Here is a 17,776-nt window from a genome sequence, read left to right as displayed (position 1 = left end):
AGAGGGAGTCAGAGGGGGCTAGAGGGAGCAAGACAGAGAGAGGGAGCTAGACAGAGAGAGGGAGCTAGACAGAGAAAGGGAGCTAGAGGGAGTAAGAGAGAGAGAGAGAGAGGGAGCGAAAGGGAGTAAGACAGAGAGAGAGGGAGCTAGAGGGAGTAAGAGAGAGAGAGGGAGCTAGAGGGTGGAAGACAGAGCGAGGAGCTAGAGGGAGTACGACAGAGAGAGAGGGAGCTAGAGGGAGTAAGACAGAGAGAGAGGGAGCTAGAGGGAGTAAGACCGAGAGAGAGGGAGCTAGAGGGAGTAAGACCGAGAGAGAGGGAGCTAGAGGGAGTAAGACCGAGAGAGAGGGAGACAGAGGGAGCTAGAGGGAGCAAGAGAGAGGGAGCTAGAGGGAGCTAGACAGAGAGAGGGAGCTAGAGAGAGTAAGACAGAGAGAGAGGGAGCTAGAGAGAAAAAGACAGTGAGAGAGGGAGCTAGACAGAGAGAGGGAGCTAGAGGGAGTAAGACAGAGAGAGAGGGAGCTAGAGGGAGTAAGAGAGAGAGAGGGAGCTAGAGGGTGGAAGACAGAGCGAGGAGCTAGAGGGAGTACGACAGAGAGAGAGAGGGAGCTAGAGGGAGTAAGACAGAGAGAGAGGGAGCTAGAGGGAGTAAGACCGAGAGAGAGGGAGCTAGAGGGAGTAAGACCGAGAGAGAGGGAGCTAGAGGGAGTAAGACCGAGAGAGAGGGAGACAGAGGGAGCTAGAGGGAGCAAGAGAGAGGGAGCTAGAGGGAGCTAGACAGAGAGAGGGAGCTAGAGGGAGTAAGACAGAGAGAGAGGGAGCTAGAGAGAATAAGACAGTGAGAGAGGGAGCTAGACAGAGAGAGGGAGCTAGAGGGAGTAAGATAGAGAGAGAGGGAGCTACAGGGAGCTAGAGCGAGCAAGACAGAGAGAGAGGGAGCTAGAGGGAGTTAGAGAGAGAGAGAGGGAGCTAGAGGGAGCAAGACAGAGAGAGGGAGCTAGAGGGACCAAACCGGAGAGAGAGGGAGCTAGAGGGAGTAGGACAGAGAGAGAGGGAGCTAGGCGGAGCAAGACAGATAGAGAGGGAGCTAGAGGGAGCAAGACAGAGAGGGAGCTAGAGGGAGTAAGAGAGAGGGAGCTAGAGGGAATAAGACGGAGAGAGAGGGAGCTATAGGGAGCAAGACAGAGAGAGGGGGGCTAGAGGGAGTAAGAGAGAGAGATGGAGCTAGAGGGAGTAAGAAAGAGGGGGCTAGAGGGAGTAAGACAGAGAGAGAGGAAGCTAGAGGGAGTAAGGCAGAGAGAGGGAGCTAGAGGGAGCAAGATAGAGAGAGAGGGAGCTAGAGGGAGTGAGAGAGAGAGGGAGCTAGAGGGAGTAAGAGAGAGAGCGGGAGCTAGAGGGAGTAAGAGAGAGAGCGGGAGCTAGAGGGAGTAAGAGAGAGAGTGGGAGCTAGAGAGAGTAAGACAGAGAGAGGGAGCTAGAGGGAGTAAGACAGAGAGAGAGGGAGCAAGAGGGAGTAAGACAGAGAGAGAGGGAGCTAGTAGGAGTAAGAGAGGGAGAGAGGGAGCTAGAGGGAGCAAGACAGAGAGAGGGAGCTAGAGGGAGTAAGACAGAGAGAGAGGGAGCTAGAGGGCGTAAGGCAGAGAGGGAGGGAGCTAGAGGGAGTAAGACAGAGAGAGAGGGAGCTAGAGGGAGTAAGACAGAGAGAGGGAGCTATACAGAAAGAGGGAGCTAGAGGGAGTAAGACAGTACCTAGCACCGTACATTTCCGACAGAGGTAGTCCATGCGGTAAGTCGTGAGGGGGTGACACCATGAGTTACCCGCACCGGGTGACACCAACCCCAGTGACGCCACTGCTTGCGTCTATCCAGAATTGTGGTCAGGGAAAGGATTAGTCTCCTTCTCTGTTTCCACTTTACCCTACTTGTGGGGGGGTACCTTCCTTCCCACTGGCTTCAGAGCCAGCCAGGGTAGTGTCGGTGTTGCAGACAAAGGCTTTACTTTTTCAGCTCTCTCCTTACACTAAACTTTGAATGGGCAGACTTTACCGCTATCCCTTTCAAGTTGATCCAACCCAAATGTTCTTCCTTGACTGATAAGGATCAAGTGCCTCATAACTAGTCTGCATGTCTCCAGGCCTAAGTGATTGTTCTGCTTTGACAGCTGCCTCATTTATGTCAAGCACTTGCTTGGCAGTGGCTTTAAGCTAATGCATGTTAGCCTCCTGGAGCTTCAAGCAGAAAAAAGGTAACTTTCTAAAAGTTACCTTTCCTAAGTATTTATCAAAAACCCAACTTCAACAATGAATTTCTAATTTCATAAATATGAAAAATGCTAGCTCCATTTAAATGTCTATTTTAGTCAGTTCCTGTCAAAAGTTACGGATTAAAGTATAGAATGTGTATTTAGCCATTTTCTAGGATCCAGTAGTATCCATGCCAGTAAACATAGCTTATGTGTAATGGTCACTGTGTGAACATGCCTAATTTATTTTCACACATGTTCACTCTACCTTGTGGGTAACAAGGTGGACTTAGGGGTGGGTTGTGATTATTTCAAAGCAGAGTTTTGTGGCTGTTTAAAAGGGCTTTTTTAACAGTTTTGACAGCAGGTTTTTATAATGTTGAAGTCAGGCTTCACATTATAGGTCTAAAGCCATATTTTACAGGCCAGCCCTGTAGATGGCAGCATAGATACTGAGTTCAATAGGTGGCATTTACCTTCCCTGCCCTGGGTGTATTTCCTACATTACATACAAGTGACTTGTAGGAAAATTAACTTTGTCAATCACAGGGTAAGCCACCCTACAAATGTTTAAAAGGAACCATGGATCCTTAGCAGGAGTAAAGTGCTGAGAAATAAATAAAAAAAACCAATATACGCACCAGAAAAAGGCAAAAAATCTGGGATGATCACGTTGTAGTCCAAAAGCCCTTTCATTAAGGAGCAGTCATGCAGAATAGTAGTGAACATTAACCTTTATTATATACATGTCTTAGTAGGAGGCACTTTAAGCTTCAAAACATGGGATTTTAAAATGAAAAAACTCAAATTTTAAAATCTTAATTTTGAGTGTTATCTTGAAGCCACTACTACACTGCGGAGAGTGTAATGATGTAATCATACATTTTTGTGAAGTTAAACATAACATTTTCTCTACAAAGGAGTAATTTTTCCATTTTTTTCTTATATTCAGAATTTGATTTTTAAGGGTATTGTTGGCTGCTTCAGATAACCTCCTTTCGACAGTCCATTTTACAGGATGATCATACTACCCCAGCAAGTGTGTCATGTCAGAATACAGTAATACAAAATTCTGGGATTGCTGACTTTGTGCAACTATTACAATTTCTTGTGAATTATTTAATGAAAGCATTTGTTTGGCTAACATCCACGTGCTCTGGTTGATACTGTAAAATGTGTACAATTCACTTTCTGTAGAACAATCTCCCCGTGGCCTGGTTATAACCCAGCCTTTGAAATCATATCTATCAATTAGACATTTTAGTTGTAGGTATGAATATTAACATGCATATTGTGTGAGAAATCACTAGTGTTCATACCCTAAAGCAAACATGTAAAATAAACATCAATCTCATGTGACATATGATTGCCTAGGCAACCTTACAATAATTGAAAGCTAGATCATGTAACACAGAGTATATATGTGCATTGCGTTTAGTGTTAGCAGGACCACCGCTTTTCATTTTGCAATCACATCAGAGCAGTATTTTTGAAAATATATGGAAACATTGAAAATGCATTATCACATCTTAAAATGCTATCTGCAATAACAGCAGGGAATTCCCTTCTAAAACTATAAACTAGATGTAGAGCGCTATGCAATTTACTTCATCACAATGCCCCCATTCTAGATATGTTCCACCATGCAAGTGAAGAAAATCTTTTTGAGAATTAGTTTGGCAGATAATATGGAGATGAGGCTTTAGCATCTCCAAGCCTGAGGATAAGCACTAGTAACCTATGAAATTGTCAATGATTACGTAAGGGTAAGTATCTTTAATCAAGCCACAGTGATAAGATCGAAGCCGCAGAATTGTAGTGAAGACCTTTTTCCTCCCATTGGTTGTGTCCACTGTAGATCTAGGTGTCGGATTGTTTCCCTCACCTCTTAGCAACAGCAATAACGTTACATTTTTAGACATCACAATTATCTCTCAAACTCGTATACTTTAATTTACTGCAATACAATGTTTCACTGAAATCTAGAATCACTAGGGAAGCCACATATTCCGCATGAACACAATAAAAAATCATTGCCTAGAGGAAGCTATTCTTTCTGCCACTAAAAATAGTACCGCCTGTGTTATAATCCTGTAAGAAATCTGTATTCAAGAGACCTAGGACATTCAGTGAGGGCATACTGAACAGCTTCCCATCTTTGCATTTTCATATAAAAAGGAAAAGTATACTTTTACATACGCCACTAAATGCAACATACAACTTGACAAATAAATGCAGAATGACAGATGGAAATGTCTATGGTGACACTGTTTAAATGACCTCTCAACCAAGAAGAGACGAACTGTAAACAAAAGGAAAAAAAAGAAATGTCCCACAGGTCATGTAAACTCCTACATGCACCCTGAAGTAAGGGTGGTTGGTAAACTCTGCTATTTTGTTGGAGTTTGCCGAGTTTGACCCACTCTGCGCTCTGCCTGGAGCATGGAGTTTCAGAAAATTCCACAAACCACCATGTGGCATAGTTTTTCCGGCACGCAGCTTGCCAATGTTATTTGACGAGTGAGAAAAAGTGAGCGCTAGAACAAGACTCTGCAGGTTGCTACCATTTGCGTTGAGAAAGCTGCTGCTTGAGTAGAAAATGTACTTGAGGAGTATAAAGAAGGCGCGCCCTCAGTGACGGCACATGGCGCCATTTACGCTGGTTTTACGGCACGGAACAAGCTCCTGGCACTAATATTCAGCACAAGCCAAGCTGAAATTCCACCACCGGGGAACTCTGCAGAGTCTCAGGGACTTTTGATAAATCCCAGCAGAGTAAAAATCCACGAGTTCGGCCCACACCAACTTTGAACCCCCAGCATTGAATGCATCTCTAAACATCTCTATACCAGCCAACCATAACCCCTTCAAACATGGCATCTCCCTTTGTGCGTAGCACAATGTGAAGGATGTTTCACAAATTTAGGTTATTCATTTGGGAAGGGATGTAAGTATATTATACATATCATTTTAGTAAAATCAAAAGGTCTTGGCTAACCTCAGACCAGGTATACAATGACCTGTGTGCAGGGTGGAGCAAGGTAGATGAGTTGTTGATTTTTATTATGGTAATTCTTATGTGATGCGTAGACGATCCAGGCCTGGTGGGACACCACTTGGGGGTGCTGGACTCACTCAGGCTGGGCCCAAGTATGAGCTAAAGATGGTGGAAGCACTTTGTGTCGTTCTAGCTCTGAGCAGCAGGCCAGCAAATTAGCCCACAGAGTCACTCTGGTGGTCCTGGGTTCAGATGAAGATGCAGGACGCAACAGCAGTTTGGGCTTTTGAGGGTTCAAAACAGGCTCCGGGCAGCAAAGCAGTCCTTCCATGTACAGCACAGCAGTCTTGCAGAGTAGACAGCAGGTCACAGCAGTAAACAATCCTCTGAGAATCCTTCTGCAGTGCAGGTCTAAGAGGTCCAAGGGTGGGTCTGAAGGTCCTATTTGTATACCTTGCTGCACTTCCCCTGGAAGGTGGGAGAATCTTATAAAAATGTTATTTGAAGTGCAGGGAATTTCCTGACTCCCCTGCCTTGGCTCCAAGCTGGCTGCAGTGACAATATGGAAGTGATAGGCCCTTTCTATGATGGTAAATCATACCCTTTTCAGTTATAAGTGGGGGTGTGCTCAGATACGTGCTCCCTTCCTGCCAGCAGATGACCCATTCTGGCACACCTAATCCCTCTATTGTGTGACTGTCTGGGAGGAATTCCAGTCTAATAGTCAGTTACACCCAGTCATGTCAACATAATAAACACAATTTGGTTAGGTCAAATCACACTTCTGAGAGAATCTCTTCTCAATCATTGGTAGCTATGAGACAAGCAGCAGGCACTCCCCAAAGAAATACAACATAAGTTAATTCAGTACCAATATGTTTGAAGTAAAGAATATAGGACAATAAAATGATCAAACCAATGTTGGAACAAACAAAAAAAAAAGTGCAAGCATAGACCAAGATCTTCAAAATAAGTTGAGAGGAACCATAGACATAAAACTAAAGCACTATTGAAAATCAACAGTTCATGGTTGACTGGAACTGAGGAATAATATTAGGCTGACCACAATGAAGCAGAAATCAGATACACCAAGCAGGCATTCCCAGTCAAAGGTTTTACCTACGGACTTTATGTCTGAAATGGAAGTCAACATTTTTCATCAGGACACTGTCCGAAGATGTATCCAGCGAGGGTCTCTTCAAGTCAAATATCTCATAGTCAGTCTCACTCTGAGTCTGTTGGTTTTGGCATCAAAGGCTTCAAGTTTTTCAAAGCTGGATTTTGTGGCAAACGTAACTGTACTGATACAGTGATAGAGCATTTAGGATGTCAGCCACTGTGAGGACAAATATTTTGCATATATAATGTACAATTGTATATATGCTTGTTCTTTTTACACTGTTATGTGGGCTACAAGAAAGACTTTAGGGATGAATAATTAATAGATAAAAATTGATTTTCCTACATGGAAAAACACTTTCCCTTGCCAGGTGTTAACTTCAGTTCCTTTTAAATTGCAGCTCATTATAGACATATTCTATTGTCATCCACGAATGAGTAATGAATGCACACTGCACCTATATATGTCACTTAATCTCTTATGCTATAAATGCATTTTACATCAAACAAACGATGGATGGAATGCTGACAATGCAAACATTCTCCCCCAATCAAAAGATCAGGGTTAAATCCATTGTTCTTTTACCTACTACGCCACCCCAGTTTGGACCCAGCCAAATGTAAATCAGTCTTGACCCTGTGCCCCATGGGAACAGTCCAGACCGAACTGCCAGGCCAGGTCCTCCCTGGACCAGAAACAAGCATCCTAGGACCGGTTTCATGGTAAGTCAACCTTCTTCAGCCAGGCTAGCTTGAATCCAGTGGCACAGGGAGCAAGGGACCCACATCTGGGTATACCCATCCCACTTAGGGTGTAACGTGTTACAGCAAACAATTGATGGATGGAATGCTGACAATGCAAACATTCTTCCTGAGTCAAAAGATCTGGGTTAAATGCATTGTTCCGAAACCGGTCCTAGGATGACTGTTTCCAGTCCAGGGAGGACCTGGCTTGCCAGTTCGGTCTTGACTGTTCCCATGAGGCACAGGGTCATGACTGATTTGCATATGGCTGGGTTCAAACTGGAATGCCATAGTGAGCAAAAAAACGATGGATTTAGGCCCAGATCTCTGTACTGGGGTGAATGTATGACATTGTTCTGCATTCTGTCCATCAACTGTTGCTTTTGCATGTGTCACCCCGAGAGGGACGGGTATGCCCAAATGTGGGTCCTGTGCTCTCCATGCCACTGGAATCAAGCTATCCTGGTTGAATAGGGGTGAAACCCAGAATCTGGTCCTGGGATGCTTGGTTCCAGTCCAGGGAGGACCTGGCTGCCTCATCCACTCCTCACAGCCTCTCCTCAACAACAACTTTGACGCTTGTCCTCCGAGAATGTACTGGTTGAGCAGGGCCTGCGTGGCTCATGTATCCAACGTGCGCTCCATTGCGGTTGGCTTGACTTCTCAGATTTGACTCGGTCCACCACAACCTCAAGAAACCCCTTATTGCAGTTGACTTTGAAGCACTATATTTAAAGATATTCTTCAAAAATGTATAAACAAGAATCAAGGAAAAGTAAATGCCTAAGATAGTCAATAATCGCAGTAGACTGAGACAACAATGTGATTTTGGGCTGAGCAGGATGGGGCAAGTGTATTAGTCCTGGTGAAAGTCTGGAAGTCAAAAAGTTCTTAATTCCACAGGTTCAGAGGAAATGTTTCCAAGTTGGATTCTGGTGCCCAAAACAAACACAAGCATGCTCTTCTAAGTAACCCAGGACCTCAGGGCAGGCACTTAGAGACTCACTGGGTTTTAGGTAAAGGCCAACAGGAAGGTCCAGTCCAGGGCCGGTTGCTACTGGTCAGCTGGGTGATTTAAGAAGCTTATTGTGTCCCTGCCATCACACAGAAAGTCAGTCAACTAACCTTGAGAGTCCACTGCTCTGCCTGGGTGTAAGAAATCGGGTCATTGGTTGAAGGGGGTGAACACCTACTCCAGCAGCTACCACAAGCATTGTCAGGGAGAGGCACAAGCAAACCCCAAATTAACTTGTGCTCAGCCGTCTGATAGCTTGGCAAAGTGGGGTAAAGCTGAACTTAGAGGAAATGGGTAAAGTATTTATGCAGCACTTCACACAGTAATAATGTGGCAACACAACACAAGAAAAATGCCCCGCTAGATTTAAAAAAATAGAGTAGAATCTAATAAATAAATCATGACTGAAACAACATCTGATCAGTAAAATGTAAATGTAGTGTTGCTTGTACAGCGCACAAATCACCCCAGACGTGGCATCAAGGCCCTGTAAGCATACCGCTGAGGAACCCTTCCTGGCCTCTCGCTGTGAATTGCCCACTCCTGGGCAAAAGCCAGGCATCCTAGCGCTGTTGAGACCATTGTGGAGATTTAGCAAGCTATTGCCCAGAGTTGCAGCGTGGGACCCATGATTAAATTCGGCACCAAGGCGAGAATTATCAGGTCCAAGGAAATTGAGCCCAAGACCCACGAGGCGGGAATTGAACCCTGGTCCCAGGACAGACCTCTGCATCAGGGTCTGCCACTCTAACGATTGAGCCACACTTCTCCACTGAACTAGAACATGAGATATGCAATATGCAAAGATTTAAGTGAAAGTTAAAGCCAAAAACCTCAAGGCTGCACTCACAGCTTTCTGGTTGTGTGAAACTGGGAGAAAGTCACAAGTTCAGGCGTGGGTCAGATACAGTGACTAGGTTAGTCCCACTGAAAGGTTTCCTCCTCAATCCTGTGCAAACAATCCTGTTGGCGGTGGAGGGGGATGCAATGAGCAGGGAAGAATTGCAGATGGTTATTGACGTTGCAAAAAGAGCAGACCTGGCATCATGGACAGCCGTTGCTTTAGTGTGAAGATCCTGTTGTCATCATAAATGGTTGGGACGGAGGTTCGTAATTGCGCTCCTTGTGAGTAGTCAGTGCTGTAACTTGAAGAGTCTGGTTGGTGAGCAGTGTGAATGACAATAATTTGGCACTAACAGTCATGAAGAGCCCAAAAAGTTCATTCAGCTCCACTGAAGCCACACCAAGTGCCCAGGACCTGTGAGGCACCACTTGGGGGTCAGAGACTGACTCCATCTAGATCTTGGGGCTGGTGCAGGTGGTTGGGAGCCTGTTATGTCCCTGTGACTTCTGCCAGCAGACTTGTTCCGAGGTCAAATGTAGTTACAATCCCTCTCATTCAGGCAGAACAGCAGTAGGGCAGCAATCCAGAAAGACAGCAGTCCATCAGGGTAGTAGTCCAACATAGCAGCAGTCCGACAGAGTGGCAATCATTTCACCGCACAGCAGTCCGTCTTCCTGGCAGAGTATCCACATGTCCAGAACTGTACAGAGGAGTTGGTGTCTGAGGTCCAATATTTACACCAGGTGCCAACTTTGAAGTGGGAGAAGGTTCCAGAGGTTTTCCATTTAGGTGCTCAGGTTTCCTGCTTCCCCTGGCTCCAGACTAACTACAGGGGATATGCAGCCATTTGTACGAAGGCAGGACTCAGCTATTTAAGTATAAGTAGGGCTGTGCCAGGCTCTGCCCACCCAATCTACCAGTGATTGCCCATCCAGACACACCTAAGCTTTCTACTGTGTGTGGCAGTCTAGGAGGAATACACAATGCCCAAATGTCATCTACATCCAGTCATTTTACTAGGGGTGGGCTGTAAACTCCATTCCACCTGCAGTGTTTTGCCACTCTACGCTCTACGAGCTTGGAGTTCAATAAAAACTCCACTACTGCTACATGGCAGAGTTTCCCCATGAAGCAGCGCTCCCCCAGGACAGAACATGCTCAAAGCTTTTGTTTACTACACAGTTCATGTGATGGCCGTGGCTCCTAAGGACATTGAAATGGGGACTCAACATGGGACCGGGAAGTAATGTACTCATTACTTACAATGCAAGCCTGGTGGCTATCATCGGCAGAGGTCTAACCCAGCCTTAGATCAGCTCTGAAAGACATGGGGAAGAGTACTGAAACATTCTATGGTCTACTACTCCTCAGTAGCAGTCTCTTTCGCATTGCCTGATCATACAGTCTTCTAACTGTCCACCCGAACGCTAACCATGAAGAACGGGTGGATAATAGGTCCAACCCAATGCTGCTGTCATGCTAGTGATTCTGAGCTGAGTGGCTCTGTTTTGCAAAGCTGACAATAAGGTTACCAGCTCAAACGTTGTCTTTCACAAGGGGCCTGGAGTCTGTGAGGGCCACATTGCAGTGGTTTTGCTATTTTCCAGATGTGTTCTACAGATGTCCAGTTAATAACAAGCACCCATGTGGTTAATTATTCATTGTTTGGGTTAAGAGGCTGGGGCACTTCTCAAATCTGCTTTAAGCACATTGGCCAACACTGCAGCTTGAGGAGAAAAGCCCTCCTGCTGAGCCTGCTTTCAAATCAAGGCCCTAAGCACTTAGGGGCACATTTATGAGGCCCTAGCGCCACGTTTACGCCGCTGTTGCCTCACGCAAGGCGGCGTAAACGTGGCGCATCCCTACGAACGATTTGCAACGTGACGCATCTAGGCAGATGCGTCACGTTGTAAAGCCCTGCGCCGCTTGTGGGCGTTCCGGCGCAGGGTGGGCGTTCCGGGGCAGGTGCGCCTCGCAAAAGTGGCTGAGTGAAATCTATGAGATTTCACTCAGTCACTTTTAAGCCAATGCTGCGTCAAAAGCCTGCGCCTGCTTGAAGCAGGCGTAGGTCTTGACGCAGCATTGTTAAAATGGGGCACCCTCGAGCCTTGCTGGAGCTGCGTCGCTCTTGCGACGCAACTCCAGCAATGCGCCACATTTCCGGCACAGATGCGTCACGCATCTGTGCCGTTTTTGCACCATGGTGCGCCGCATTATAAATGCGGCGCACCATGGCTGGCGGAGCTGTGGCGCACTGTGGCGCATGTTAACTGGCGCATCCCTGGGGATGCGCCAGTTAACATAAATCTGCCCCTTAGGTTTCCTGTTTATTATTCTTCCTCCAGTTGAACTTGTGCCAAAAGGACAAGCTAAGCCAAGTTCTTAATCATCATGACCATCTACTTCCCCTCAGAAAGATCCACATATATTGGGCAGACACACAAGAGATGGCTTGAGATAGTTTCTATATTTTAAAAAATGCACAAACATCTGTTATGACTCAACAACACACAATTCAGTCGCAGAGCCCTCCCCCCAATGCTGTCCACACCATCACAGGCATTTTAGGTGTCGCCATCCAGTCACATGGTACCACTTTGTTGTATTATGTTTTGTGTGTTTGTGTAGTAGTAAATGAGGCCAGTGACTTGGGCCCACACTTCTCAGATCATGATTAAAAGTTTGTCTCTTGTCATTTGACTCAGGAGATGATTGTGGGCATTGTCACATATATACATAATGCCCTTCGGTTTGAAAGCATGGGTTAGATACAGCATTAAGGTAAATGCACACCTGGCAGCACTCTCCTCTGTACATGTATTCTCCTCCTGAGGATCATGTTGTGTGTGTGTGTGTGTATGTGTGTGTGTGGAGGGGTAGCCATCTTTAGCCTCCCCAGAATTCGGCAACAAAGCAGTGAGCAAGTGCATTGAACTATTAAAAGCAAGCCGGGAGATGAGAGATGTCTGATGGGAAAGCTGATTAAATCCTGAGCAGGGAAAGCACAGGGTAGCAAATTTGGGTAGATCGGCATGTCCGAGCTAAGAGGCAATATTGGCCATTGTATTGCTCACTGATGATGCCAGAGCCTGGACACCCTTATTGGAGGGCAGGCAGCTTTGCCTCTCCCATGGTAGACTGGAGTGTGAACGAGCCAGAGAGGTACCAAGGAGGACAATGCCTTTGTGCCCATTCTGGTGTACCATAACATAAAAACGTGTATTTGAAAAGTACAGGTTCACCTAAGGGTATTTTGGCCATGAATAACAGATGTTTATTGCTACTCAACTTAATGGTACTCATTTTATCGATCCCAGAATGGAGAAAGACTGAGTTGACCCACCAGGATTTGAACCTGTGACCATCAAGTCAAACTCAAGCCCCTACAGTGGATACATTAGTCCACTAAGCCACCAGACACAGCATCCACTCGTAGCTGGTGTACCTCCATGAGGGCTGGGTTGAACTGATAGGATGCTATACTGTGAAGCCCTCATACAGTGGGTCTGGATTCATGGCATCACCAAGTGAGCGTAAAGTATTTCATCCCCTCGTCGAACTCCACGGAATCTCGTTGACTGACTTAAAGATATTTAAATAGAGAGGTGTATATCTCTCGAAAATGACTAATTTTAACTGGTCACACTGAAGTTTTACACTGCAACAATCAGGCTACAATGCATAGGCATAAAGCCATGTTTTCCTTGTCATATTAGTGGATGACTGGCACAATATGTGCTGCAGTACGAATATGACTCGTTACAACGCGAGTCATCACAACACATGCCATAACAACGCAGTTGTTACCACACAAAGCCATTACAACGCAAGTCACTACATCGACTTGCAGCGTGCTGACATTAGGAATGTATAATTTACAATTCCAACTCCAGCTTCCGTAACAGTAGGGAAGGTGTTGGAATAGTAAAATCTACTATTTCTAATGTGAGCACGCCATCTACTGAATGTCGATGTAATGACTTGCGTAGAAATGGCAGTGCGTGGTAACAACGCGGTTGTTGTAACAACTGCATTGTAAGGGCATCCCCATGTGAGGCTGGCGTTGTAGTGGGTGTTTCCGGCTGCGGTCCACATGAGATCTTTAACTTTCCATACTATGAGTGTAGTTTCTGCACCATATAACAGGTACTTGTAGCAGAGTTAAATACACCAATCATGAATTAGACAATTTTTACATGTTTTTGGGTCACAGCATAAACAATGGCTAGTGACTGACAGTGCCTCAGTGTGTTGAGACCTAAAACCAGCAATACAATTCTAAAAAACATGGGTATGACCATGCAAAAAGTGGTATTTTCGCACTCCGTCGTTCAATAATTTTCTATTTGCTTCATGAAAAAACATTCCAAAATGGCTGTTATGCATGAATGGCTACGCACAGCAGCCTGTTGGGGATAAAACATTGGCAAAACCAGTACGTCTGTGCCTTGGTGAAAACTATTGGCTTTGCAAATGCTTTTGTAAATTGGTTTGGGTATTATATTTTACAGGTTTTTTTACTTACTGTTGTTTGCTACCGCTTCACTAGATCACTCATTTTTCTGAGGAAATATTTGCTGCTTATACCACAGCTACCAGAGTTTGAGGCATGTTTTCTCAAAGAGCTGTTTTAATCTGGGCCTGATTTAGATGTCATGAATGGATAACTCTGTCATAATTGTGACAGATATCCGCCCTCCGAAATCTAAATCGCATAGGATCTTATGGCATTTAGATGTCGGCGGACAGAATATCTGTCCCCGTTGCGACAGAGTAGAGAAGTGTGGCTCACTGGTTAGAGGAGGCATACCTTGAAGCAGAGATCGGACCCGGGACCAGGGTTCAATTCCCGACGCGGCAGGGTCTTGAGCCCAATTGTCCACGGACTCGATAATTCTCGCTTCGGTGCCCACTCTAATCACGGGTTCACACTCTGCAACTCTGGGCATTAGCTTGCTTAATCTCGACAATGGCCCCCCCCTGCGGTGGGATGCCTGGCTTTCACCTTGGGGATGCCCAGTACGGGTTATCTCACAGGGAAAAAAAGCCAGGACGGGTTCCTAAGGCAAGCGCCGAGATGCCCTAGGGTAAGTCGAGCGCTATATAAGAACATACATACATACATACCCATCCGCCGATATCCTAAACAGGCCCATAGTGTTTTGATAATTTGCTGGGACACCCCCTCCACTTTAATAATCCACTTTTTCACTCTTATGCATAGTGCAGATGTGATTCTCATCTTTGTTTGCAGTAAGATCATTTCTGTCTTTGACTTATGATGTTTCATGCACTGGCTCTCCATTGAGAAAGCATTCTCTTTTTAGATACTCTTTCTTTAAATGATTTTTCTCATTTATTTGGAAATTAGATCCAGCAGTTTTTCCAGGTTTAGCTGTTCAGCACCTTTTGCTGATGTTCACTTTATGTTAGATACACTGATTGTAGTAACTGCTCTGTTTGATTTCTTTACATTTATTCTGCGCAATCACGAGTAGACACAAATAATTTTATTGATCTGCCTTGTATAAGTAAAAAAAATTTAAAAAAATTAAAATAAGATATATATTTTTAGTGTATGATATTTGCCTCTCCTTTCCGCGCTTCTATCTGAATGAAACATGAAAACAGATTTACAATCAGCTTCCGCAAATAAGTGGTGTCATTACAGGTGTTTCTATTGAAATGTGTTTTACAAAAGATTTTTCCCTGCTGTAAAGCAGAGCAACAGGATCAAACTACCACTTGAAGCCATGCACTACTTACAGAAATGCGTCCTGGTAAAACAGACAGTTGACAGCACTTACCATGAAGAACTAATGTTTCCTTAAGGTTCATTTGACTGCATTTGTATTCATTACTCAGATATGACACTTGGTAGACACTGGTCAACAATACTTAATGTGCTGCAGCGCGCTTAGCATTCTTTCTATTAAAAAGTGAGGAATGTGTTTCAAAAACATATTTTAATTTCTTTCTTTCCCAGCGTTGTGTGGTGGGGATGTCAGAGGCCCCAGTGGAACAATTTTGTCGCCTGGTTACCCTGAGTTCTATCCAAACTCGTTGAATTGTACATGGACGATAGAAGTGACCCACGGAAAAGGTAAACACGCTGCGCATTCCCCGTTTTGTTGTGCATTTCAGTCTCCATCTATCTTTGAGGATTTCAGTCAGGTAGTTCATTTCCCAAGAGGAGAATAGGTTTCTTCTGATGAGTTGTGCGATTTGGTGCAAACAAAATTGAATTCATACATAACCGTCAGATAAATTTCATAGGGTCAATAAAAAAAGCGGAATCCACAGCAATACTTCCAAAAAGAAGATTAAACAAGAACCACAATATATTGCTGCTGTGGCCACAGCTGACTGTTCCAGCTCGGCTTCATTTGTGTCTTATGGGTAAAGCAATTTATGAAGACAAGCTCAGCTTCAGAGTTACCGTGAGGTTTGGATAAAGAAGAGCATGTACCAATGTTCAATTTAGGTTGTGGGAAGTGATGTGTTCAGGCCACGCGGAAGCGATTCTCTTAAAATAGGAAAGTAAATCACAGAGGTACGGGTTTTTAAGTTGAGGCCTCCCACAGTGGATAATTCTACAGATCTCATTGGAAAACATTTATTTACATTTAATTCGTGAAAAAATGGTAAATTGAAATTAGTGTTATCTAATAAATACTTTGCAACTTAAATTCAATGTATTCGTAGCATATTCCAGCATTATCATGCGTCACTGGGAATTAACTGTACTGTGTGGTTTGTGTTTTTTCTTGCATGCTGTGTTACTGCCCCACTCTAAGTATGGTACCTTGAGATGATGGATAACACAGTAATACTTTATATTTTCTCTCAAGTTGAGGTGTGGAAATCCCAATATATCTAAGCATTTTCCATGCATAACTTTCTCCTGGTTTTATCCAGCTGTATTTGTTTGAGGAAACAAACTCTACAAGCGTTATTTTTGCACCAGTGGAATTCTCAGGTTGGTCGCAGGAGTTTGGAGTCATCCTGCTTTCATGGCCATCTGCTGACTAATCCAATTACCCCTCCGCGCGTCCCCTCGTGTTTCTCTCCCCATCTTTGAGTTCCCTCCTCAGGTTCAGAGTTCGATGCAAGGTGTCACATTAGGTGTAGCTCATGCTCACCCCGTTTGGTCTTAGCACTCAGTTAGGAATCAGCCTCCCGAGCCTAGGTCTGTCTCTCTCCCAGTTCATATGAGCAGGACTGGGCAATGTCTGGCCCTCATGTGGCAGTGGGCTCTCACCTGCAGCATAGCTTCCAAGTTGCACAAGGCAGTCTTCCAGGAAGCTGTGCGGCAACCGGCTGTGCAGTGTGTCACAAGGCGAATTGATGCAGGAATAGAGGCCTTTGTCACTGGCCCTCTTCTATGAGGCTTGCAATACATCACAGCTCATTCAGACACTCTGGTGGGTACTTGAATTACTGAGTGGCTCAGTCCAGTGAGTACATTGGGATTTCGCTTGAGCGCAATGAGCAATTGCTCACATGAAGTTTCTTCGGCCGGTGGAAGTGAGTTGCTGTCTTTGACACATTGCCACAAAGCACCCCAAAGGTATGTCTCTGGTCACTTGGTCTTCTTACTGGTCCTGACCCAATGGCGCCATTGGCTGTGCTGTGGTTAGTCCCTGCATCCAACCCCACGCTGAGCATGCCCTAAGGCCTTACAGAATGTGGAGTTGGCTGCCCATGAGGGGTTAGCTGGAGGGCCTGGTCGCATGCCAGTCCCTGAGGCAAACCCCACGCTGCACATGGCCAAAGGCCTTGCATGGCATCTGGATTAAGCATGGGCGAATTTTGCGAATCTCGCGTTCGCGAATTTTGCGGATTTGCGAACTCGCAATCCGCAAAATCCGCGAATTCTCGCGAATTTGCGGATTTTTTTTTGTGTGTTTGCGCGGGTTTCTGCCAGTTCGCGAGGGTTTTGTACAATTTCGCAAATTGCGAACTTACCTGTCGGGTCGCAAGTTTCGCAAACTTGTTGTTTCTACGTGTCCAGCCTGTTTGGGACACTCTTCTTCATCACTGCCACTCTCTGTCACCACTGCCACTCTCTGACTACTCATGCCACCCTCTGGCCCACCCATGCCACCCTCTGTTTCATCACAGCACCCTCTGGTTGTCCAGGCAGTGTACATTATTGTGGCAACGCAAGCACACCTTCCCTGCCTCAAGTGACCTGAATTAATTTGGGGCTGATTAATGTGTCACAGAATATTTTTTTAGCTGGCACCTGCTTCCTTAGTGCTTCATGATTAGTGATCTTTTGCACTTGCTAAGTGCTTTCATTGTTGCAAAATTAGTTACAACACCTGCCCTGCCCCAACTGACAATAATGAATTAGGGGCTGATTAATGGATTTGAACTTCCAGCCTGGCTCCTGCTTGTCTCCCTTAGCTGTAATTCAGGACCTTTGTGGCATATGTGTAACTATTCTGAGGTTCAGAGCAGGGTCACATAATAGTTGCAACTGGCAACTGAACTCTGGAGGGGCCCCTCAGGAAGCACTACAGGAAATGGCTACTAATGATGAGCCTGAACTTTTGAACCTGGTAAGTAGTTTCAGTTTTGCTACGCTCGTATTTCTGCAATTTTGCACTTATTCGCGGGGCGCGAAGTTGTACTGGGAAGCCGCGAACTCACGCGAACAGTGCGAGCAGTGCGAGCAAAATCCGCTGCTCGCGGATTTGCGGATTTTGCGGGAGATTCGCGAATCTCGCGGATTGCGAATTTACCGAAAATCCGCAAAATCCGCGAGCGAAACGGATTTTCCGCCCATGCTTAATCTGGATGGCATTAT

General features: G+C 45.3%; 1 protein-coding gene across 1 annotated transcript in view; it reads left to right on the top strand.

Moving 5' to 3' along the window:
* Positions 1–17,776, top strand: part of CSMD3 (CUB and Sushi multiple domains 3) — a 2,596,150-nt gene that overhangs the window by 1,514,466 nt on the left and 1,063,908 nt on the right. Inside the window, exon 20 of the mRNA XM_086918068.1 lies at positions 14,948–15,064. Coding sequence (XP_086774194.1) covers positions 14,948–15,064 — 117 coding nt within the window. The remainder of the gene's footprint in view (positions 1–14,947; positions 15,065–17,776) is intronic.

Source organism: Lissotriton vulgaris, chromosome 4_1 (assembly GCF_964263255.1).
Source record: "Lissotriton vulgaris chromosome 4_1, aLisVul1.2, whole genome shotgun sequence".
Lineage (NCBI taxonomy): Eukaryota > Metazoa > Chordata > Amphibia > Caudata > Salamandridae > Lissotriton > Lissotriton vulgaris.
Note: the sequence above shows the minus strand (reverse complement) of the source record. Positions and strands in the feature narration are given on the sequence as shown.